Source organism: Meles meles, chromosome 4, assembly GCF_922984935.1.
Source record: "Meles meles chromosome 4, mMelMel3.1 paternal haplotype, whole genome shotgun sequence".
Lineage (NCBI taxonomy): Eukaryota > Metazoa > Chordata > Mammalia > Carnivora > Mustelidae > Meles > Meles meles.
The window spans coordinates 62,904,840-62,929,585 of record NC_060069.1 but is presented as its reverse complement, the minus strand read 5'-3'; the positions used below and the strand labels follow the sequence as shown (position 1 = coordinate 62,929,585).

Sequence of the window (24,746 nt, the reverse complement as noted above, 5' to 3'; positions counted from 1 at the left end):
GGCCTTTGGTTTATAAGTGATTCTCAAAGGGAGTATAAAATCCTCACATCCCTCCCTAATATTTTACCCACCTAGAGCAGTCATGCCAGAATCTACAAAATAGCCAAGACATTTAATATTTGTTTTAAAGTGGTACTTGGCTTGAAAATATTTAGGAACAATGGTTTAAATGGCAACACATCTTCTGTCAGATTTTATTTCCATGTTGGGAGTGTTATGACCCTTTGCTAAGAAGTGCTTAGCATATATATATATATATATATATATATATATTCCATTAAACTTCCTACCAATCAGAAAATGTATATTATTTTCACATTTTGCTGCATAGATATTACTTATGTGGAAGTGTTTCAAGTAAGTAGTTTATTTTATTTTTTTGTTTTTGTTTTATATTCATGAAGATGCTTTCTGACCTTCTTAGGCTGTATATTATTGAAATAGTAGAATTGTATAGTTTGAACAGGGATATAACTGTAAGGCATGTGTAAGGTTCAGTTAACCAAAGTTGAAATTTCTGTTCTCACACAAGGTACACAACTAAGAAAAATTTGAATAAATGCACTGAAAATATTTTTATCTCTAAATCTGACATGATGAAAAAAAACTAAAGGATTTAATCAGTACTTCTTAGATTTTAAATTTTTTTTGAGGGCAAATGAAATGATTCATCAGATGTGAATGCTGAGACTGATGTAGAGTGCCAACTCTAAATTTGCCAGTTAACTACATCAAAACAAAAACCAAAAACTATCATCTACTTTCAATTTATTTCCTAAAAGGAAAAATGTTTTGATATCAGAAGATAGTTGAAAGAACAAAGTTTTAGAAAAAGATATAGCTCTTTAATTAGCATGTAGTTAATTTTCTGAAAAAAAATTCTCTGCAACATTATGATGTCTCATTTTGTTATGGAATTAGACTATAACACCACTGTATGAACTGGCATTTAATGACTGCTGGATTAAATGAGAATGAATGAGCCATATGTTTGGGCTAAAATCCTGCCAATGAATAAATGTGTTTCCTTAGCAAATTTCTTCATCCTTCATCCTAAATCTCAGTTTCTTCACTTGCAAATTGGGGACAATAATACCTTTCTGACAGAGTTGCTACTTGGATTAACTGTTTCAGGAATTATTCTCAGAGTTTTATTAGATGAATTCATTTAATCCTTATGACTTTATGAGTAGTTTTGGTTATATTCAATTTGCAGGTGGGAAAGTGAGGCACAGAGAAGTTAGGTAACTTACCATATGTTAAGCATTTGATAAATATTTTTAAACATTCAATAGCATTTATTAGTTTTATGTATTTATTCTATATTTATTATACTATACAAGAATTCTTTTTCATTTACTTGCCATAGATAAATGTTAAATATTGTATAATATATAAATAGCACATATTTTTATATAATATAAACATATTTATATATTCTAAATAAATACTAATATTTTAAAATGAATCATTATATTTATCTAATGCATGTACAGTTATTATATTTATGTCAATAAGAACATTGTTACTACTGTTACTATTATCATTAAAGCACATGTTTTGTCAGATGTTAATCTTTTATTCATAAGGGCAGCCCAGCTATGGAAGCATCACAAATACTACTCATTCGTTTTACTATATAGAATAATTAATGTCCAGTAAGAAAGCTTAACAGTTTGGCAGTATCTATTTACTTTATCTTAATTATTTACCATCAAATTATTAGCTAAGGAATTTATTAGGAAATGTCTTAATTTATGAAACAACTCTCCTAAGAGTATCTTTTATTGCTTTTTTATTTTGTTGCCACAACTTAACTTTCCTGGCACCTGATCTGTCTAGAATGTGTGATGTAAAACAAAACAAAACAAAACCACAGACTATTTAATGATGCATGGTGTGTATAAGATCAGCACACATTCAATGATTAAGAGATGAAAGAAAGCAAGATATGTAAAGGAGATTAACTGGATGAAAGTCTAAAATGTGAAGATTGGATCCTGTGAAAGTATTTTGTTGGTATATAAGAACTTCAAGAAAAAAAACACATCATAAATGCATTTTTTTGCTTTTATTTTCACTTCTTTTTTAAAAATTTTATTTATTTAATATTTTTTCAGTGTTCCAAAATTCATTTTTTATGCATCACCCCCAGTGCATTTTTAAGACTTGTATTGCGATTATTATCCCCCTCTTTACAGTACTTTACAGGGAAAGAGAAAATGTTTTAAAAAATGTGTGTGTGCGCACGCGCACACACACACACACACATTTTTTAGGATAGCTTTCCAGAAACTGTTCTGCAACTTTTTGACAATCATTTAACCATTTGAATTTTCCATGTTTTACTTTGTGTATCTGGTTTAAATTAAGATTTCTAATGGTTCATTTAGGTCTAAAATTAGGATGCTATCTCAGTATGAATAGAACTATAAAAGTACCTTGAATATTTTCAGTATTTTCAATAAAGCCAATGTTATGGACTTTCCTAGAACTTGAAAAAATAATTGAAATGAAAAAAATGGGGGAATTCAGAAAATAATGTCCTAATATTGTTCCACATTTGATCCTTGGTTTTGTTACACTTCTGTTTAAAGTCTGCATTATCTCAGGTCTGCTTTACTTTGAATAGTAATGAGGAGCTTATGTTTCAAAAATTATTGCTGTAATTACCTTTTTCCTCAGCCCAGCACATTATGAATGTCAGTGCCATTCAAAACCTGCAAGTGTTTTAATTTCATATATTAAATTTAAGTATTGATGTGTATATTCTCTTATGCAGAAAAGAGACTATTGCAGTGAAGGAAGTACACATGGGACTTCTTAGATTCAATTCAATTTAGTCTAAGCAGGGAGTCTTTGATTATATCCTTTAACTGTACATAGTGTTTATGCTGCTTATGTAGAGTAGAGTAAGTCTTGGAGGGAACTGGAACAAGAGGTGGCAGAAATCATCCTTTTCCACTTAAATTTAAAAAACTGAAATCTGGGTCGCCTGGGTGGCTCAGTGGGTTAAGCCTCTGCCTTAGGCTCAGGTCATGATCCCAGGGTCCTGGGATAAAGCACTGCATTGGGCTCTCTGCTCAGCGGGGAGCCTGCTTCCCTTCCTCTCTCTCTGCCTGCCTCTCTGCCTACTTGTGATCTCTGTCAAATAAATAAATAAAATCTTAAAAAAACAAAAAAACAAACAAAAAACCCTGAAATCTTTGGCTAAGGGGAATTTTGGCAATAAGGAATAGGCATTGCATAGGAATGGAAGTGTGGGCTGTGGAATCAGAAAAATCTGGGTTTTGAATCCAGGCTCCACTTACTTATGGTATGACCTAGAGCTAATGTGTGGAACTCATTGGTTGTTAAATTCTCCATCTGTAAAGATAGGGTCATAATAGTTCCCACTTTAAAGGTATGCATGTAGAGTAAATATTATTGTGTTCATCCAAAGTCATGTTCATTAAGTACCAACTACACAGAAAAGGCATGTACAGAATGTTTTTGTCTAGATCAATACTTGTTAAACCTGCATGAACTAAATATTTTAAATGATTATATCTCAAAAAAATGCAAAGGGTGTATTTTGGTATGGTAGTAACTTAAAGTTTAGTCAACTCAACCTAGTCTAGAAATGAATTAATATAACCTTTGAATGTTTTCTTTACCTATATATATGTATTTAACTTCTTTTTGTAAGTTATTTATATCTTCCAACTTACTTATATCCTACCCTCATTTCAAAACCTTTCTCTCCAGTGGCTTCTCTAGTTACAGTTCAGTTTTCTGGTAACTTTCCTGAGCTTTAATTCCTTCCCTGTAAGCCTATGATCTATTTATTTCCCTGCTTTTTTTTTTTTTTAAATCTTATCTTCTAGATGCTTTCTCTCACATTAAAAATAAGTCCACATTGACCCTCTCTAAAACACAATAAACGAACTTTTCTTTGACTCTTTAACTCTCTTTAGGTAATGATAAGTGTTTTTTAACTTTTCAACCTAATGTGAATTTCTAGAGAGAATAAGGTAGTTGATAATGTTGCACTTCTCACTTTTACTCCTCAACTGATTGCATTGTCTCCTGTGCTCACTAATCCATAGAAACCCCTCTGACAAAAGATACCAGGAGTCTTTGAAATGCTACTTCCAATGGATAATTTTCATCTTATTGTATTTCTTTACTTCCTATGAAGCATTGATTATTCTTTGCCAGACATTTTCTACCTTTTTTTCTCCCATAAAGTCAAAGGCATATGCTACTGTTCACCATCTCTGATTATTCTATTTATAATGTTTTCATGGGTTTTATTTTTATTTTTCCTTAAGTATAGGTGCCATTCAGAGTTTTCGCTATTTCTCAGAGATCTGGGTTATATTCACTGTACTTCTAAGACTACATATGGTCTTCTTTACATTTATTATGTGCATGCTTCTCAAATTATTATTTTTTAAAAGATTTTATTTATTTATTTGACGGACAGATCACGAGTAGGCAGAGAGTCAGGCGGGAGTGGGGGGGAAGCAGACTCCCTGCTGAGCAGAGAGCCTGATTCTAGGCTCCATCCCAGAACCCTGAGATCATAACCTGAGCCAAAGACAGAGGCTTAATCCACTGAGCTACCTGGGCACCCCTCAAATTATTTTTATTCCAGTTTAGAATTTGGTCATGAGCCAAACAGATCTTGAATAATATAGTGACTCATCTTCTGGGATAAGTTTATATGGATATCTCACAAATACCTTACCTCAAAAATTTAAAATTTAATGTCTTTTGCCCTAAATCATGTGTTTCTATGTTTTCTAAGGTAATGAAATTTGTATCCACTTATTTAATCAAATCTAGAAATCCTTGCAATCTTGACTCCTTTGATTCCTTGACTCCTTGACTTCCACAACCAATTAATTACCAAGCACTTTATCGTAAACATTTTATCTTAAACCTTAGTTAAACTGATCCCCTCCTCCCTATTTCTACTACTATGGACCTGGTTTAGTCTCTTACAGTTTCTCACTGTGGTACTGCAATAGCCTTCTGTGTAAACTCCCTGTTTTCCATCATATCTTTTTAAAAGTTATCCCCCACATATATGTCAATGTGTGCCCTCCTCAACACACACTTGAAAATATCACTTGCTCTATTCAGAACATTCTAAGGACTTACTGTCTCCTACAGAAATGGTTTTCAAACCTTAACAGTTGTAGATTTTAAAAGAGAAATTTCAGGGGCGCCTGGGTGGCTCAGTGGGTTAAGCCTCTGCCTTCGGCTCCGGTCATGATCTCAGAGTCCTGGGATCGAGCCCCATATCGGGCTCTCTGCTCGGCGGGGAGCCTGCTTCCTTCTCTCTCTCTGCCTGCCTCTCTGCCTGCTTGTGATCTCTGTCTGTCAAATAAATAAAATAAAGTCTTTAAAAAAAAATAAAATAAAAGAGAAATTTCACAAGGACAATACACAATCACATATTTATAGTAATTTAAATTTCAAAACTCTAAATTTTGCTTGCATAAAAAGAGTAATTCCTGACAAATGTGATAAAAATCAGACACCAGGGGCGCCTGGGTGGCTCAGCGGGTTGAGGCCTCTGCCTTCAGCTCAGGTCATGATCCCAGGGTCCTGGGATCGAGCCCCGCGTCGGGCTCTCTGCTTGGCTGGGAGCCTGCTTCCTCCTCTCTCTCTCTCTGCCTGCCTCTCTGCCTACTTGTGATCTCTATCTGTCAAATAAATAAATCTTTAAAAAAAAAAAAAAAAAAAAAAAAAAAAAAATCAGACACCACCCAATTTTAATGTAGTCCTTTCCTCCTTCCCGAGCACATTTATATCCTTTGTTCCTTTGCTTAATTTTGACATGAGCTCTCTGAGAAGAACCAGCATGTTTACATTTTTTTAACCTTATGGATTGATGATACTAAGATTGAGAAATTAACAACTTACTTAAAAGTTGTCTGGCATTTTTTACTATTTTTTAAAGGTTTTATTTATTTATTTGACAGACAGAGATCACAAGTAGGCAGAGAGGCAGGCAGAGAGAGAGAAGGAAGCAGGCTCCCTGCAGAGCAGAGAGCCCGACGTGGGTCCCAATCCCAGGACCCTGGGATCATGACCTGAGCGAAGGCAGAGACTTTAACCCACTGAGCCACCTAGGTGCCCCCATTTTTTATTATTTTAATACAAAAGGGCTCCCATGTCTTAAAAGTCTCATAGTATAGTAAAATAAATAAATATATAAATGTAATAAAACCACAGTGTAATAAATGATGAGGAAAAGTAAGTATAAAGTGATATGGAAACACTGACAAGAGCACAATGAACTCTGATCTCTGATGTGTTGGTGAGGATCAAGGAGAGCAACTATAGGAAGAAACCTGATAACCAGATGGAGGAAGAACATTTCAGGCAGATGAGGAAATGGCCCAAGTATAGGAACAGAGATAGTAAAGGTAAGGGTGGGTCCAGTTTGGTGAATGGGCTGCTACACTATAAACAAAAGTTATATGGAAATGGTGTGAAATAGTTATGAGAAAGAAAGAAATCTGGAGATAAAGATTTAGAAATTACCACTTTGAAGATGGTAGTTGAAGTCAGAAAAGTAGATAAAACCACTTAGTCTGTGGAAAAGATAAGACTGAGAGTAGACCACCTAAAAATGATAGTAAGATTAAAAAAAAGAAAACGCAGTTCGGGAAGAGAATAACATACATATAGAGAACTAGCTGGGTCAAATCAGTGGCATTAGACAAAAGAGTTGAAAGAAAGAAGGTGTCCTAGGGGCGCCTGGGTGGCTCAGTGGTTTAAGCCGCTGCCTTCGGCTCAGGTCATGATCTCAGGGTCCTGGGATCGAGTCCCACATCGGGCTCTCTGCTCAGCAGGGAGCCTGCTTCCCTCTCACTCTCTCTGACTACCTCTCTGCCTACTTATGATCTCTCTCTGTCAAATAAATAAATAAAATCTTTAAAAAAAAAAAAAAAAAAAAAAGAAAGAAGGTGTCCTAAATATGGTGAAATCTTATAGAAGGACAAGTAAAGCAGTGACTGGGAGACAAATGGAATTTTACACCATATTTTAGATAGAATTTTCTTATCAATATCCCTTCTTCTGTAATATTTTTATAATGGTCTTCAGTTGGCAGACATGGAGTGTTAAGTTTTTCATATATCTTGATTTACTCCTTTATTTTAAGCTATCAATAATTGTTCTAAACAAAAGTCCTTTCTAAGTGGTTAATGGGGCTTAACTTCCCTCTTCATATACAGATGGGAGCCATTATTAAACAGCCATCACTCAGAATTAATGTAATAGTAGTAGAAAACTTTCACAAAACATATATCCTTATTTTAATTTTCTCATTATTTTTATATCAGGATATATAAGTACTAGTCTATGAATGATAATGTTTTATGTGATATACACATATATGTAAAGAATGTTAGTATCTTAATCTTTTCAAAGACAGTGATATTGATGTACTGTGTGTTCCCATTAGATTCCCATTAGATTAAACTCCATGAGATTAAGGATCGTGTCCTGCACTTCGTGTAGTAAATAGCATATAGAAGGGTCATATGAGTGTTTTTTTTAAATAATTAAATAAATGAGGCAGTGGAAACAAAGAATGGTATGGCAAGAGATAGGTAAAGGAGTAAGAGAAAGAAAGGATTATACAGGAGAAAAGGCTCGTATGGATAATTTAAATTAACATGTACTGCTACTAAATAATTGAAAGTTCAATAAAAACCTCATTAATTATAACTCCCTGTTTATCTTCCACGGTATCATTCAATTTGAGGCAGGCTGGTATTTTACCTTTGCACTCTTTATGAAGTTTTGTTTTGCTGAGTAAACTAATAAAATAAAATTATGTCAAGAAGTTCTTTTAAAACCACTGGTGAAACAAACTTCTTAAGGACTTCAGGCTTAAATTATTAAATGAAAATGAATGCCACAAATTATTCTTGCCATTCTTTTATTAAGTTGATTAAAAGATATTTCTCTTTAGAAAAACAAACATATCTAAATACAAACTATACCGTGTCTTTCATCCTAGAGCAGTCTTTGGATTTCCTTTAATTCAGCATCCTACTGAAATTACCACCACCTTACCACCACCCTTACCAGCATTGTTATGATATTTATTACTATTAGCCTTATCATCAATGCCATTAGTATAGTATGTCCTGTGTGGCAGGCATTGGACAGTTCACAATATCTCTGTGAAGCGGAAACTATTTAAGTTTTTCAGATGTGGTAACTAATCCTTTGGAGATTAAGATATTTAAGATGACATAATTAGTAAGTGGGAAAACCAAAATTTTAATGTATTTCTATGTTGACTGCCCCAAATGTCTCCAAAAAACCTTACGGATAAAAAAAAATTAAGTTTATGAGACCTATTGTCATGAGGAAGAATAGCATCCTGACTAACCGTATTGGTTTCCTAGGGCTGCCATAACAAAGCACCACAGATTGGCGATGCAGACATCTATTGTTCAGTGTGGTATTAGAGGTGGTTCCTTCTGATATGTGTGACAAAAAAATCTGTCCCAAGCCTCTTGCCTAGCTTCTGGTAATTTTCTGGCAAGCTTTGATGTTCCTTTTGCTTGTAGACTCATCACTCCAGTCTCTGCCCTTGTGTTCACATCGTTTTCTCCCTGTGTTGCACATCTATCTCCAAATTTTCTCTTTTTGAAGGACACCAGTCATATTGTATTAGGACTCCACTCACTCCAGTATAACCTCATTCTAGATTAGGTAGCTACATTTGCAATGACCTATTTCCAAATAAGATCAGATTCTGAGATAGTGAAAGTTAGAACTTGAATATATGAATTATTCAACCCATAAAACTGAGTCTTAGTAAACGCTCCAAATGGGGAAATTAGGGAAAGATATTTATAATATTTTAGCCTAGTTGTGTGGTTTTATGGTAAAGCTTGAAAAGTGGAGTACTGGTTGGAACTGGACAGAGTTTCTGATGGATTGGTTTTAGGTTGGAGGGCAAAATGAGGAGAGGAACATAAAACACGTGTTTATTTTTTTTTTTTGTTTTTTTTTTTTTTAATTTTTTAATTTTTTTATTTTTTCCCCCCCTTTTATTAATTTTTTCAGCATAACAGTATTCATTCTTTTTGCACAACACCCAGTGCTCCATGCAAAACGTGCCCTCCCCATCACCCACCACCTGTTCCCCCAACCTCCCACCCCTGACCCTTCAAAACCCTCAGGTTGTTTTTCAGAGTCCATAGTCTCTTATGGTTCGCCTCCCCTCCCCAATGTCCATAGCCCGCTCCCCCTCTCCCAATCCCACCTCCCCCCAGCAACCCCCAGTTTGTTTTGTGAGATTAAGAGTCATTTATGGTTTGTCTCCCTCCCAATCCCATCTTGTTTCATTTATTCTTCTCCTATCCCCCTCCCCCCCCATGTTGCTTCTCCATATGATCTCCCTGATATGAGGACATGGAGAAAACACGTGTTTATAAATAAGCTGCTGGTATTTGGTTTTGTCATCCAAAAGTGGGTATGTACTGAAGCAAACAGCTAAATTACTTTTGTTTGATCACAGTTTTGTTCAAAATAGGGGATGAAGAATGTGCCTGATAACAGCATTGTTTAATTTCTAGGAAATTGCTAATATGCTGGTTTTAGTCCTCCCTGATATGTTGGTATGACTTCAGAGTCCATCAACTCCATTATCCTTTCGTTCTCATCATTGATATTCCCAAAGTAGCCTGTGCTACTGCTTGGTTGCTCTAATAAATAGCTTTATTAAATAGTTCTAATAGAATTCAATTTAAATTGGTTACCCTGTTGTAGTCATTGCTGGTTAGATTTGCTTGACTCCTTCTTCCCTATGATAGCCTTCATAAAGATTATCTATCATTCAGTAGTGTACCTATATACATACATCCTGTCCCAATTCTTCTATTTTCTAGACAAATCCTAGTTACTTCAGGTTTTCAAGTAAAAGCTATATTTATATGGTAGGTAATAATCATCTCATGGGATGTTAAGAATGTTGATAGCTACCAGATCATTATTTTGGATAGGGTTTTAGTCCTTTTGGACTACTGTACCAAAGTATCACAGACTGAGTGCCATAAAAAGCAGCAGAATGTAATTTCTCACAGTTCTGGAGGTAGGAAATCCAAGATCAGGGTGCCAACATGACTGAATGAGAACTCTTTTCCAGGTTGCAAACTTTTTTGTTGTATCCTCACCTAAAAGAAGGTGGTAGGGAGTTCTGTGAGGCCTGTTTTATAAGGGCACTAATCCCAATTACAAGGATGAATCCTTCATGACCTAATCACTTCCTAAATGCCCCATCTTCTAACACGATTACTTTGGAGATTAGGATTCCAATATAGGAATTTTAGATGAACATGCATATTTAGACCATAATAGATGCTAACATTGTCAGCATCCTGTGTCTTATTACACCCTGAAATTTGTTTACACATGCAAATACAAAATGACTAGTAAAATTTTTTTCTGATTAAAAAAAAAAATGTTTCTCTGACTGATTTCAACCATCATAATACCAAGTTTCTGATAGAGCCAGCATGCTCTAATTTTATTGGAAGCATGTGGAACCATGAGACGAGTCTACCCAAAATATCTTTCTATCACTTTGAAGTGAGTTTTGCAATATTTAAAATGTCCTACACACTTTTGCCTAGGCTTTTAAAGATGGTAATCATGTTTATCAAAAACATTCTATCCTACCAGCCTTAGAACATAAAATTCAGTATGTAAATCAGAGAAAGGGTTTCACATATAGGTTTTGTCATCAAGATATCTTGCTTTACATATAAGCCTGCATTTGAGAAAAGAGAGGGCTGCAAAGAATTATCTCCTCTACATTAAAAAAAAAAAATCTTCTGTAAATAAAAATAAGAGTTATAGAATTTTACTCATTTTTTATATAAGTGGTCTGCAATTGGTTAATTAGATCAGTAGAATGAAGGGCAACAATCAACAGAAAACATCGCAATTTAGAGCCCTTTTGAATCTTTAAGGAAAATCCAATAAGCACTTGAAAAAAAAATCAATGAAGAGTTTTAAATGTTTCTTTTCTGATTTTCTGCAGGGTCCAAGTTTTCTCTCTGAGGCCTTTTTCCCTGAACGTGCAAGAAAAATTGAAGAAATGGATCCTTTTTTCAACCTTCATGAAACCATTACCAAGGTAGTAGATAACTGCATTCATGGGCACATTGGGAAAGTTTGGGAGGGTTTTGGTGGTAGGTGGAGAAAAAGAAAATAACCAATCAAGAGAAATTTTATATTTTCATTTATAATATATGCTTGAAAGGATTTTAAGTACCTCCCATTACTTTGCTAAGGAGTAAGGATGATACACTACTCAATCAAGATCATACAGAGCAATAGCATGATTTGTATTCAAAATTAATCCTTAATAAAACAAATAGATTTTTTTCTCTTTTTTCTTCATCTGAAAGTAGAGTTGTAGTATAAGTACACCCTTTGATTAAGGTCAGTATCGTTGAATTTCTGTATCTTCAATGTTTTGTTTCAATATTTAAGATATTTGGTTGTTTGTGGTGGTACTTTTTAGTTGCAATAAAAGACAAATGTCTCCTTAAAAGAAAAGAAAAGACTGCATTTATAGTAGATGTTTTTATACTATGATGGTCATTCCTATATTTTTACTCAAAACTCTTAGCTTTGTGTTTATAATATGGAGAAAATTAAATTGTACAGTATGGAGCAAATAAATTTAATGTTCTGACATCATAGGACATCATATGAATTTTTACATTCACCAACAGTTTGTCTAACCTGTCATAACCTCCCTTTTGGGGATAAAGTGTATAGAGAATATTGGCATTTCAGCACATTTAAAATAATCCATATTTATATATGCTTAGTTGAGAGAACTGAATCATTCTTAAATCTTCTTAGTGAAATTTTACAAGGCTATTTTTCTCCTTCAGAAACAGGAAATGTGATATAATTAACTGAACTCAGTAAGTGGCACTGGAATGAACTCAGAATACAAACTAGGATTTTAGGTTTACCCTAGCTTTTTTTTTTTTTTTAAAGATTTTATTTATTTATTTGACAGAGAGAGATCACAAGTAGGCAGAGAGGCAGGCAGAGTGAGAGAGAGGGAAGCAGGCTCCCTGCCGAGCAGAAAGCCCGATGTGGACTTGATCCCAGGACCCTGAGATCATGACCTGAGCCGAAGGCAGCGGCTTAAACCACTGAGCCACCCAGGCACCCACTAAGTCTAATTTTTAACCATTTCAGCTAATGTTAGATACATTTAGAGTCGATAACCTAATCAGGTTTGCCTAATACAGTTATATTCTGCTATTTTATTTTAACACATGATTTGTGAAATATAAATCTGCAATTATGTTTAAATGTCACTAATATATATGTTTGTACCAGTTGTTGTGATATTAATATTCTTAGGGTATGGTAACTGAAAACAATCCACTAAAACAATCTATTCATTTTATAACTATAAAATAGAAAGGAAGAATAAAACACAGAAAGATTTTATTTTTCTTGAGATATATTTCTAAGCTATGGCTTAAATATTATAACTTAGTAGTCTTACATAAAGTAAGACAAAAAGGAAGAGACCAAATACCTTTTATTTAGTTTCCTGAATTCCAAAGTCATGTTGTATTCATGAGCTAATAGGTTTCTGGTACAGTTCTTTAAATGCTTAAAAACCTGGCTATGATTTCTAATCTGAATGAGCAAATCTGAGTGTCTTCCAAGTATCTTTAATGATGGTATATTATTTGTATAAAATATGTGAATATTGTCTTCTATTTCTCAAAGCAAGTGTAATGACATTCTTTAATCCTGTTTGTACATTTGAGATGATTCTGAAGCTGTGGATGTAAGGCTTTTGTTATTTTTAAAAATACTTCAAAATTTTTTCCTGCTATAACAGATTATTTTTACTAGATGCAAGATGTCTCCATGGGGATCTATACTATGTTTCATGACATGAACCAAACCAGAAAATATCCCAAATATGTATTTTCAATGTAGAGATTGTTTATCGTAATAAAGGATGTTGGTTGGAGCTACTCAAGGGAAATGATGGGATATTAAAACCAACCTCCTATGCTTTGAAAAGGAAATATTATAGGTGTATATTTTCTTCATAAATGTATAATTAAACTCAATATCTTCATTTACTGAAGTGGGAAATGGTGCTGACTATATTTTCTTTTGCCCAGAGAGGTTTGGTTTATTGTTTTTCATTATATGGCACAAATATTATAGTTTCTAAAGGCATGCCTTATACTCTCAGTTTCTCTTTTCATTTTTGTTTTTATTACTCAAAAGCAAATGGATACACAATATAAGCTTGTCAAAATTTGATTCCCTTTTTGAAGGGAAGTTAATCATCAAAGTATATATTTTGCTAAATCACATTAAAAGTGTTATTACTGCATATTAAGATAAGTAGAAAAGCTGTGATTCTGAGCATGCATTTTTTCCTTAATATATACATAAAGACTGATTTTAACATGTATTTATTACAGAATATAAATATGTTAGTGATATAAATCAGGATAGGAAGCTCTATGATCACCTATAAATAATATGACAATCTTATAAAGATTCAGTCAACCTACCTCAGAAAGTTTTCATATGTAATTCAGGAAATGGTAGCCTCATCCCAAAAAGTAACATTTTTGAATTTTGTATGAGCTAAATATATCTTTCTTATTTCTGGTAAATGTCTATAAGTTGAAAGTGAATTTTAATGTTAGCTTCTTCGTTTGCCCCCCACTTTGAGCAAGAGATTCTTTGTCTTTTCTTACCATTCTCAGATGATATCATCCTTGAAGTGATGTAGAAATACAGAGACAAAAGGCAGAGTAGTCAGTGGATAACAGATTAGCTCTAGATAGGCAGGCATATGGCCTTCCAAAAATGGCTGTTGAAATAAAGCCTCCGTATAATAAAAAGATTCAAAAGCCCCAAGCAATAACCACTTATTAAAAAAAATCTAATATAACACAACAAACCAGAAGAAACTAGGCAGTCTTTGGAGTTTATTATAATGGACTTTGATCATGATGCTTACATGTCCTGGGGACAGTACCTACTGTCCTCATGTGTTACTGTAATAAAAGATCCCCTTACACACAGAAAGACACACACATATATACACATTATGAGGTATGAATGAATTAATGATACAGGTTTTCAGTGAATAATACTGAATTATTATTCACTCTGTAATAATACTCTCTGTATTATTCCTTGAACGCTCTGCATGTTTTATATAGATAGATGGGTAGATATCTTACTGTCTTCTTTTCTGGGACAGTCTGAATGTCACCCTGATTTTGTTTGTTTGTTTTTTAATAATCTTTGGACCTACATGTTCTGCTGCTATTGGTGTGATACAGAAAATATTTAAAAATTACAGGTTTTTTTGGCATTTAGTAATCAGCATTTGAATTATGCGGTGTCTCTCAAAAAGTTCACAACAGTTGGTGTTTTAAGAGAGAATAAATGTATTCCACAAATATTAACAATTTTATGATATTTGATTTTTAGGAACTGAGCAAGAATTAGATTTGAACAAATCAAATTTTTGTTTGAAACGCAAACAAAGTTTTTGTTTGCGATGGGAAAACAATATTTATTTAGACTTAATTATGGCGTGTTTAGTAATATGTCTTTTTAATATTAAAAGCTAAGGTTTAGGAATTAATTGCATTTAAAATTGTAGTGTCTTTGACCAGTAGTGGAGACTCAAATAGTAATATTTCTGCTTTCTAAAAATAAAACAATAATGAACAATCATAATTATGTTCCCTAGTTGTCAAGAAAAAGAATTAGGATCCTTATAGTTACTGACTTTTAAGGAAGCTAGGAAGAAAGTAATCCATTTTAGAAATATTTTCTTCAAAAGTGAAAAAAGTCCATTATCAGTTAAGATGTTTTCTTTGTCATCAATAAAGACCTGCATGCAAACTTGTTCAATATAAACAAAATAATTCTATTTTTCTTATGTAACTGAAAATTCCAGAAGAGGCATGCTTCAGGAGTAGCTCAAACATAGCCTTTGATCTACTTATCTGTTATCCTCTCAGTTCTACCCTTGTCTCTGGTGGGACTTTTCACCAGCAGAATTCCCCCATAGTAGAAAATGCTGCCAGCAGTTCCTGGAATCATATCTGTACATAATTCTATCAAAGCAAGAGAGGATCTTGCTTCTGGTGACTTTCTCAGAAGAGCAATAGTGTGGATCTCTAGAAAACCCCCGTGAAATGGACCCTCATCTTATTACTCTGAATTGGCATCATGCTTATTCCGAATCATTGCTTGTGACCAGGGAAATAATTGTGCTGATTGGGTTAGGCCTGATTTCCATAAACTAATCACTGTGGAAAAGAAATTAAAGTTTTTAAAAACCCTAATTTGGAAGAATGAGACTAAGCAAGCTCAAGTAATTATGGCTCATCATATCTTCTTTGATTAATAATCTTGGCTAATTCAGATTATTGATAGCCTATTTGGAGGAGGGTATGAAGACAGAGGGTATGTCAGAATGAAAACACTAAATGCCTGGGAACAGGAGACCAAGTAACAGATGCATGAACAAGATACTGATAAGAATCTTAGAAAGCAAGATTATTTCAGCATAGAAAAACCAAAAATTTTATGTCAGGTAACTTGGGAAAATAATAAAATTATTTTAAAGCAATAAAAGGTTATTGCCTTATTTTAATAACATGGAATTTTTGAACCTCTCTACATGGCATATCTTCTTTTAGTCAACAATTCAAAAGAGAGTTGTAGTATTTGTTCAGGAGAATTAAGGTGCATTTGACTTTGAAGAATAAGTAAAGGTATGTGTTAGCTGGGTTTTAAGTTTTAGAATAATAACACAAATTTTAATTGGTAATGAAGAGAAGCTGAGCTCTCTCTTCCTCATCCGCATTGGTAGGTATAAATGTAGTTTGTTTATTTTTATTACTATAGAGCATTTTTTGATTAAATATGCCAAAGTTTATGTACTGCTTCACTGTTGATGGGTATTTGGTTTGTTTCCAGCCACTATTAAGAATATGTTTGTATCAAGTCTCTTTGTATAAGAGTTTCTTTAAGATATCAAGGAGTAGAATTACAGACTCATATTTAAACCTATTAGGTAATGCTAAATTGCTGGGATAATTGTCTGCCAATTCCTCCCCTTCCCACCCCCCCAACACAAAACCACCAGAACAGTCTATTGATTAAACAAAAGTTATTACACTGACTTTGCAAAGAGAGGACAACACCTTGACTGAATCTTAGTAACATTTCACGACAGAGTATCTTGGAGGAAATATTAATAGAAGAATTGAGTGTCTAGACTTAAGTTTTAGACTTAAGTTTTAACTCAGACAATTAATTGTTAATGGAAAAAATTCATGACAATAAGTTAGGGATGGTGGACATAATAAAAAGAAGACTGATGACTGAGCTTGTTTTTTTTTTTTTACTTGTCCAAGTAAACAACCTATTTCCCAGAGATGTTGATGTTTGCAAGGAAGAGTAAGCTATTTGTTTGGATATATTTGTTTTTTAGAAATTTCTTGAGGCATACAGTGAAGTTATTTATGAAAGCCTTATCTTCATAAACTAAAATTTTCTGGAATAGACAGTTATGTTGACACAAGTGGTTTTGCTTTTCAGTGCTGGTGGTTAAGCTAAGTGGACTCAGGTAGTCAATTCTTGGAGCCATGTGTGAGAATTCTCTTTAATATAATCCTCTACCAAACTTGATATTTTTTCATTTTTGCTTATCTGATATGTGCAAATGTTGCCTAATTGTGGTTTAAGATATAGTTTTTATTATGGGAAATGACTTAAGAGTTGTAGGCAACTGGTCTTAAACTGACCGAGGAAAACTAATGAAAAAGTTACTGTACAATAATTTTTTAAGAGTTTTAAAAGCTCTATCTTTGCCTAATTGTGGTTTAAATTATATGCCTTTCACTGATTGCTAATGAAATTGAATGTTTTTAGATATTGGTAATTTGGTTTTTCTAGATGTTTGTTTGTACATATGTTTTCTAAGTGCTTGTTAAAATCATTGCCAAGTTTAAATTTTTTTTTATTGGATTGTTTTTCCTTTTTATTGACTCATAGGAGATATTTCTTTATTCCAGCTGTGAACTCGTTGTAAGTTACATGTGTCATAAATATTTTCTCCCAGATTTTGACTTTCATTTCCACTCTTTTTATTGTTATCTTTAAATGAACAGTTCTTCATTTCAGTGTAATCTAGTTTAGTAAATTCTTTCCTTATGTTTAGTGTTTTTAGGTTTTAAGTTCTTTCATATGCTGGGATAATATTTTTGTACTACTTTATAAATCTTTATAATTTTTTCTTTAACATTTAAATATTTAGTCTACCATGATGATGTTGATGATGATGGTGGTGGTGATGATGGTGGTGGTGATTGTGATGATTTAATTAGGGGCGCAATTTTCTTATTTTTCTACCTAATTTATTGAGAATTCCATCCTTCTTTAATGATGCACAATAAAACTGTTATATATCAAGTTTCTATGCATGTATAGGTTTGTTTCTGGGCTCTCAATTCTATTTATCAGACTACTCATCCATCAGTGTACAAACACAATACATTTTAGCCTTATGTCTTTAAAATAAGATGTCCTATCTGGTAGTTCATGGTTTCTAATTAATTCTTCTGTAAGAATATTTTGACTTTTCTTGCCCTTTGTTCTTCTATATAAATGTGAAAATTAGCTTGTCAGGTTCTACAAAAAACTTGTTGGAATATCAATTGGAAATGAAGACACTATATACTTTTTAAAATAAATATTTCTTGATCCAAAGCGGTTGACTATTCTCAAAAGGTGATTCTATTACTAGCATCAAATGTAGTAGTGGCAATAGCAAGGTAAATAACTGAATATCTTAGTTTTGCAGCTTTGTAGTGCTGAAAATATCCTTAAAAGTCATTCTTTAAACAACTCATTTTATAGGTAATTAACTGCTAACCATAGAAGTGTAGATTAAAATGACAGCAGGCATGTAGCTGATATAGGACTCAGACTAAGCTCCAATCTCATAAAAAATATTTAATCAGCATCTCTATATAACAATATAGCTATAGAGTTTAGGGATATAACAATGTATTTGCCTTGTGTTTCACTGTATCACACTGCCTTACATGCCCAAACTAAAACAACAACAACAAAAAAAGAGCCATTAAATAAATCTTTATGAAACACATTCTGGTTGTTGGCCTTGTTTTATAGTGGCAAAGGATATAGCAGTAAACAAAAGAGGGATGATTATCGGGGCGCCTGGGTGGCTCAGTGGGTTAAGGCCTCTGCCTTTGGCTCAGGTCATGATCCCGGGGTCCTGGGATCAAGCCCCGCGTCGGGCTCTCTGCTCAGCAGGGAGCCTGCTTCCCTTCCTCTCTCTCTGGCTGCCTTTCTGCCTACTTGTGATCTCTGTCAAATAAATAAATAAACTCTTAAAAAAAAAAAAAAGAGGGATGATTATCATCCTTAGGAGCCAAGAATCTATGGGAAATGGATATCATAAAAATATAGGTATAAATACAAACTGTGCTAAGGTTCTGAGAGAATGTATAAAGTACTGTTAGGATTTAGGTAGAGCTGTGGGGAATGTTGACTTAATCTGGGGTATCTGGGAAATTTTTCCTGGAAAAGTAATTTTTGAGTTTTTGACCTAAACTGTTTAGTTAAAGAGGGAGGAGAAAAAAGCAGGCAGAGATATCTATATGACTAAGATATCCGAGCAAAGTGGGAGCCCATTATTCTAGGAAATGAAAGGAGCCTATGCCACTGGAAACCAGAGAGCAAGAATAATGATAGTATAAATGAGAAGGAGGGATAGAGTTAGTTGATAAAATAGGACCTCATGATGCACACATTGTTTATAAAAGAAAGGAAATTTCCAGTATAGTATGAGAAGCATTCCAAAGCCAATGAAATGGGAAATTTAAAAACAATTAATTAAATTCTTTAGAGTAGGCAATGATGGGTGATTCTATTGATTTTCACTTGGCAATAAATAGCATCAGATAGTTGAGTTGACTAGTCTCAATAGTAATTGGTTCAATGGCCTGATAATACTTAAATAAAGAAAATAGGACAAGGATGTGGAGAAATGAGATCCAATGTAAAATAATTAATACTAGTTCAATTTGTAGAACCTTAAACTAGAAGTCTAGTTTAAAATTAATTTAAATGTAATTATAAATAATCTGGTTAAATATTCAGCTTTTTTGCCTTTTTCAACTTTTAGTTCAATTATTTTTATGTTCTGAATCTTTAAAATGATACTTCTATTTCCATGTATTAAACTTGTATCAAACATTTATAGCCTTTTAAAAATATGTTGGTATGGTTAAAAGTAAGTGACCTTACTTCTAAATACTTTACAATTAATATTTTTTTAAATTTTTTTTAAGATTTCATTTATTTACTTGACAGACAGAGATCACAAGTAAGCAGAGAGGCAGGCAGAGGGAGAGGGTGAAGAAGGCTCCTTGCTGAGCGGAGCGCCCTATATGGGGCTTGATCCCAGGACCCTGGGATCATGACCTGAGCTGAAGGCAGAGGCTTTAACAAACTGAGCCACCCAGGTGCCCCTTTGCAATTAATTTTTTTTTTAAATAAAACTTATTCCTAAATACTCAAAATAATTTCACATCTAACAGAACTACTAATAATCCCTTAATATTAGCTAATATCTATTTCATATTCAAACTTTCCTTATTGTGTTCCTCACACCCCACAGCTGGTTTGTTTAAATCTAGATTAAATTTGGGATCAAACGTTGTGTTTGGTTAAGCCTCTATGTAGAGTAGTCCCCCCACCTCCCCTCCACCCACACCCCACAACACTGATACCGTGACGAGACTAGACCAGTTGTCCTGTCATTAGTTTTACCTTCTGGATATGTGGTGTCATTTAACATATTCCTCTATCCTCTGAATATCCCATGGATTGGAAGTTAAATCTTAAGACCTAATCACACGTTAATATTAAACTTATTTGACTAGAATACAATGTAAATGATATATGTGTCATATTGTATTCTGTCAGAGGCACTTCTTACCTAGTAGAAATATCACCAATGATTCTAAGATTCATCATTTGATGAGAGTAATGATATTCTGAGCTCTTCATTGTACAGTGATATTCTCCCCTGTTACTAGAAAATTGTATCTATGATGTTAGTTTAGCACAATCAAGTGTTCAATTTCCCATTATAATAGTCATGAAAGACTATGTTACACTGCAGTAATAAATCCAAAATCTCAGTGGCTTAAAATGACAAAAAATATTTCTCAGTCAAAGCCTGCAACTTTCCACCCTATGATGACTCAGAATTACATCTGCATATCAATGCACTCTTTATAATCACCAAGGCAGGGAAGGAATGAAATGGACAAGTATGGAGTGGCTCTGAAATGTTTCTGCCCATAAGTAACACTTACTTTCATTCATATATCAAGTCACATGATTATGCCTAACTTTGAGGAGACTGGGGAAGGTATGACTACCATGTATGGTGACAGAGAAGAAATAGAAATTGTGGTGATCAGCACAAATCACATTCATTAACCATTTACCTAGTAGTTTTAATGATATCAATGATTATTATTGATAATTAATGGTGTTTCTTGCCCCAAACACCAGTTTTACTAAAGATTATAGAATGACAACATTCTAATTTTATCATTTATTCTGCCTTTATTAACACATATTCTTATGTGAAGTGAAACTATTTGGTTAACTGTGAAATGTAGCTTCTATTAAAAAGCAGATTACATGTTTAATTAATTTCCTTTAATAACAATTTTCATGGATTTGGCATAATAGTTGCCTCAAATGATAATACTAAATCTTTTTTGTGTTTTCCCTTTGCAGTATTTTTATTTATTTTTAAAGATTTTATTTATTTATTTGACAGACAGAGATCACAAATAGGCAGAGAGCAAGAGGAGGAAGCAGGCTCCCCATTGAGCAGAGAGCCGGATTTGGGGCTCAATCCCAGGACCCTGGGATCATGACCTGAGCCAAAGGCAGAGGCTTGAACCACTGAGCCACCCGGGCACACCTCCCTTTGTAGTATTTTTATATGGTAAATCAATTTTCCTAGAATCAGTGATCTCCATCTGTTAAAATCATTTGTGTTGGAGATGCTCAGATTGTCAAAAATTTGGTAAGAGAAAACTCTTTCAAGTTTGTCCTAAGATTTTTTTGACATGACCACATCAATCTTCCTTGATTTTTGGCACAAGATTTTTGAGACTTGTCTTGTACTTTCCCTGCCCATGATCTAGAATGAGCCGTTTCTCTAATGGTCTCTGGTTTCCTTTAATGGAGAATGGTAGAGAAGTGTACTACCTAGCCACCAAGGGTGCTCATAATGATGATATTATTTAGAATTTAAATTGAGAGAAGTAGAAAATAATACTTTAAAAAATTATACAGCCCCTTTGATTTAAACATCACAGTGTTTTGGGGCTCCTGGGTGGCTCAAGTGGTCAAGCATCAGACTCTTGATTTTAGTCCAGGTCATGATCTTAAGGTCCTGAGATCCAGCTACACATCAGGCTCTGTGCCCGGTGGGCAGTCTGCTTAAGATTCTTTTTCTTGCTCTCTCCCTCTGCCCCCTGCTCACTCTCTCTCTTTCAAATAAATAAATCCTTTAAAAAAAAATCAGTGTTTTGCTTAACTTTTTTTTCCTTTTACACTCAAAAGTATAATTCATGGCATCGTTATTATAATTACTTCTAAAACTCTTTATCATGAAAGCCCATAGCTACAGTCCCAAAGTAGACTCTACAGTCCAGTAATCACCAGATTATCTTGTGAAAGAAGGAAAAATAATCTACAATCAATTAGTTTCTGAAAAGACTGCATATCATATACACACTATTAAATAATCACAAAGCATATTATTAAATCAGAGTCTTTGAAAAGCTGTGACTTAGAGATGCCTGCTTAACTTTATTTAGACCAGTATTTTCAAAATGGCACATATTTTGGGAAATACTAGTGTGGGTTTAAGGATTATGGCTACTCTTCACAATTCAGAGAGTTAAGATCTTCTATTATTATATAATCTCAGCTGTCTTATAAACATATAAAAATAAAATCTTTCTACCTAATGATTTTAAGAAACATTTTCCATTCCAGAGAAAAAAACAATAAAAATTATATTAGCTTGAATAAGCTAATATAAAATAAGGCTTTTTGAATTCTGCAGTGAGAGAACACTATATAGATGTTAATATAGTTTTCTATATCTTTGAACTGATTTAAAAAATAGCTAAAATTAAATTATTTGTAATTTTATTGATAGAAAAATTCTTATATTGTAATTAATTTTTAATCCTTAACTATGGATTAATCTTATATGAAATATTGGTTTCCTGTATGCTAATTAGTGTGTGATTCTTTTCTCTTATTAATGAAATTTTTTTAAAAGACTTTATTTATTTATTTGACAGACAGAGATCACAAGTAGGCAGAGATGCAGGCAGAGGGAGAAGGGGAAGCAGGCTCCCCACTGAGCAGAGAGCCTGATGTGGCGCTTGATTCCAGGACCCTGGGATCATGACCTGAGCTGAAAGCAGAGGCTTTAACCCACTGAGCCCCCCCAGGTGCCCCAATGAAATATTTTCTGAGGAAGGACATAAATATAGTTGTATATATAAACACACACATTCATATAAAAAACACCTTGTACCTTCACTTAGAATCTTCACAAAGAGGGGCAACTGGATGGTGCATTCAGTTGTGTCCTTCTCTTGGTTTCAACTCATGTCATGGTCTCAGAGTCATGAGATGGAGCCCCACATCAGGCTCCATGCTCAGTGAAAAGTCGGCTTCAGACTCTCTCTCCCCCACCCCACTGAGCGAGCTCTCTCTCTCTAAAGTAAATAAATATTTAAAAGAAAAAAATCTCCACAAAGGATGTATGATACATATTTGGTCATGTATTTGAAATATTAACCTTCAAAATTGCATTAAACATATTTTATATTATCTAAGTTTATAACATTTTTTAGTTCTATAAAATGCTCATTAAAAATCATGAAATTTATATTGACATATTTTGTACCTTAAGATAAGTGATACCTAAGGTTATTTTGAATATGAGTTGTATTTTGCATATAGATTATTGGAAATTCAAAATGCAAACCCACATACATGTTATTACTAAATGTAATATAGCATGTGCACATTGAAAATTATTTCTAAATGGCAGACATCCATGACATGAAGGAAAAAGCAACATCTTTCTTTAGAGTATCATTTAAACTCTCAAATAATAAACTTTATAGAAAAAAGAAAGGAAAATTTATTAATTTCATTTGTTGGTTGAGTTCTTCATTAAGACATAGATGTCCATAACTTTCTTTCAGACCCTAACTATTCTATTCAGATTATTTTCCATTGTTTTGTCTTAACATCAATTAAATTCATTTTGAATCTTTGGTTTCAAAATTTAATCTGTTATGATTTTTGAAAGATTCTCTTAGAAAAAGGGATGGTTTGTGAGGATTAAGATCTAATAGGCAACTTTGGTTGATGTGTTTTTTATTTAATCTTTAGAAGAAAGCACAATTCGCTGGGAAGCACAATGACTCCAACTAATGTTTGAGAATGTTTCGCACCTGGTACCCTGGGTAAATTTAAGAACCATCTAAGTAAGATGAGCCTTTGCAGCACTTAGATTACTGTCCACAGAGGGCTTCTTCAGCAGTTACTATGGCATCATGGCAGAAAAAAAGTCTAGCCAGCAGCTCTCATTTCTTGTGCTTGTTACTCTGCTGTATTTATTATCTTTGGATTTCCCTCAGAGAAATCAGAAACAAAGCAATTGGTTTACAATGTTGATTTGGTCTAGATCTGGTGTACCTCCAGTAGAGTATTGTTACAACATTCAGCACAAAGCAGTGAACACTAACGCCGTGTTTTTTCTTTCCATTCTTTCTCATGCTGGGTTATCATACTCCATTTCACATAACTGGAGATTTTGCATATTTGCTTTAGATACTTTACTGAGAGATATCAGAATTAAGGTGGATGTGGGGCAAAGAACTACCCCTGTTCATAGTAGGTTCCACTTTATCTTCACTTCAACTGTGTTATGACTAGAGAATAGTGATAGGTTCATTTCACGATTTTTCCTTAGTTTTCTCACTTCTAAGAGATTTAAAAAAATGCAGACAGCAGGATTCTTTTGGGAAAATTTATTAGATAAATAAGTTGGGTAATGTATGTAGAAGTTCATGGCTTTGAGTGTGCTCAATATGTAAAATCTATTTTTAAAAACTTGATTTTGGAGTGCCTGGGTGGCTCAGTGGGTTGGGCCTCTGCCTTCGGCTCAGGTCCTGATCTCAGGGTCCTGGGATCGAGCCCTGCATCTGGCTCTCTGCTCAGTGGGGAGCCTGCTTCCTCCTCTCTCTCTGCCTGCCTCTCTGCCTACTTTTGATTTCTTTCTCTGGCAAAAAAATAAATATAATCTTTAAAACAATAATAAAATAAAATAAAACAAAATAAAATAAAATAAAATAAAACTGGATATTATCTGAATCTAAAATACACAGCTGAGTGAGAGTTTGGAGCTATAGTACTCCTGTTGGCAACAGTTCAAATTCAGATAATTTTCTTTTCCTCTCTTTCATACTTCAATTATTATTGAATTATAAAAATACTTTGCTTTTGAATATGTGCCAGTGTCACATTCATTT

General features: G+C 33.7%; 1 protein-coding gene across 3 annotated transcripts in view; it reads left to right on the top strand.

Annotated features, from left to right (window-relative positions):
* The window catches only part of NAALADL2 (N-acetylated alpha-linked acidic dipeptidase like 2), a 1,427,879-nt gene that overhangs the window by 1,241,920 nt on the left and 161,213 nt on the right, over nucleotides 1-24,746 (top strand). For all 3 annotated transcript variants that reach the window (XM_046003219.1, XM_046003220.1, XM_046003218.1), the window contains one exon: nucleotides 11,066-11,161. In XM_046003219.1, coding sequence (XP_045859175.1) covers nucleotides 11,066-11,161 — 96 coding nt within the window. The remainder of the gene's footprint in view (nucleotides 1-11,065; nucleotides 11,162-24,746) is intronic.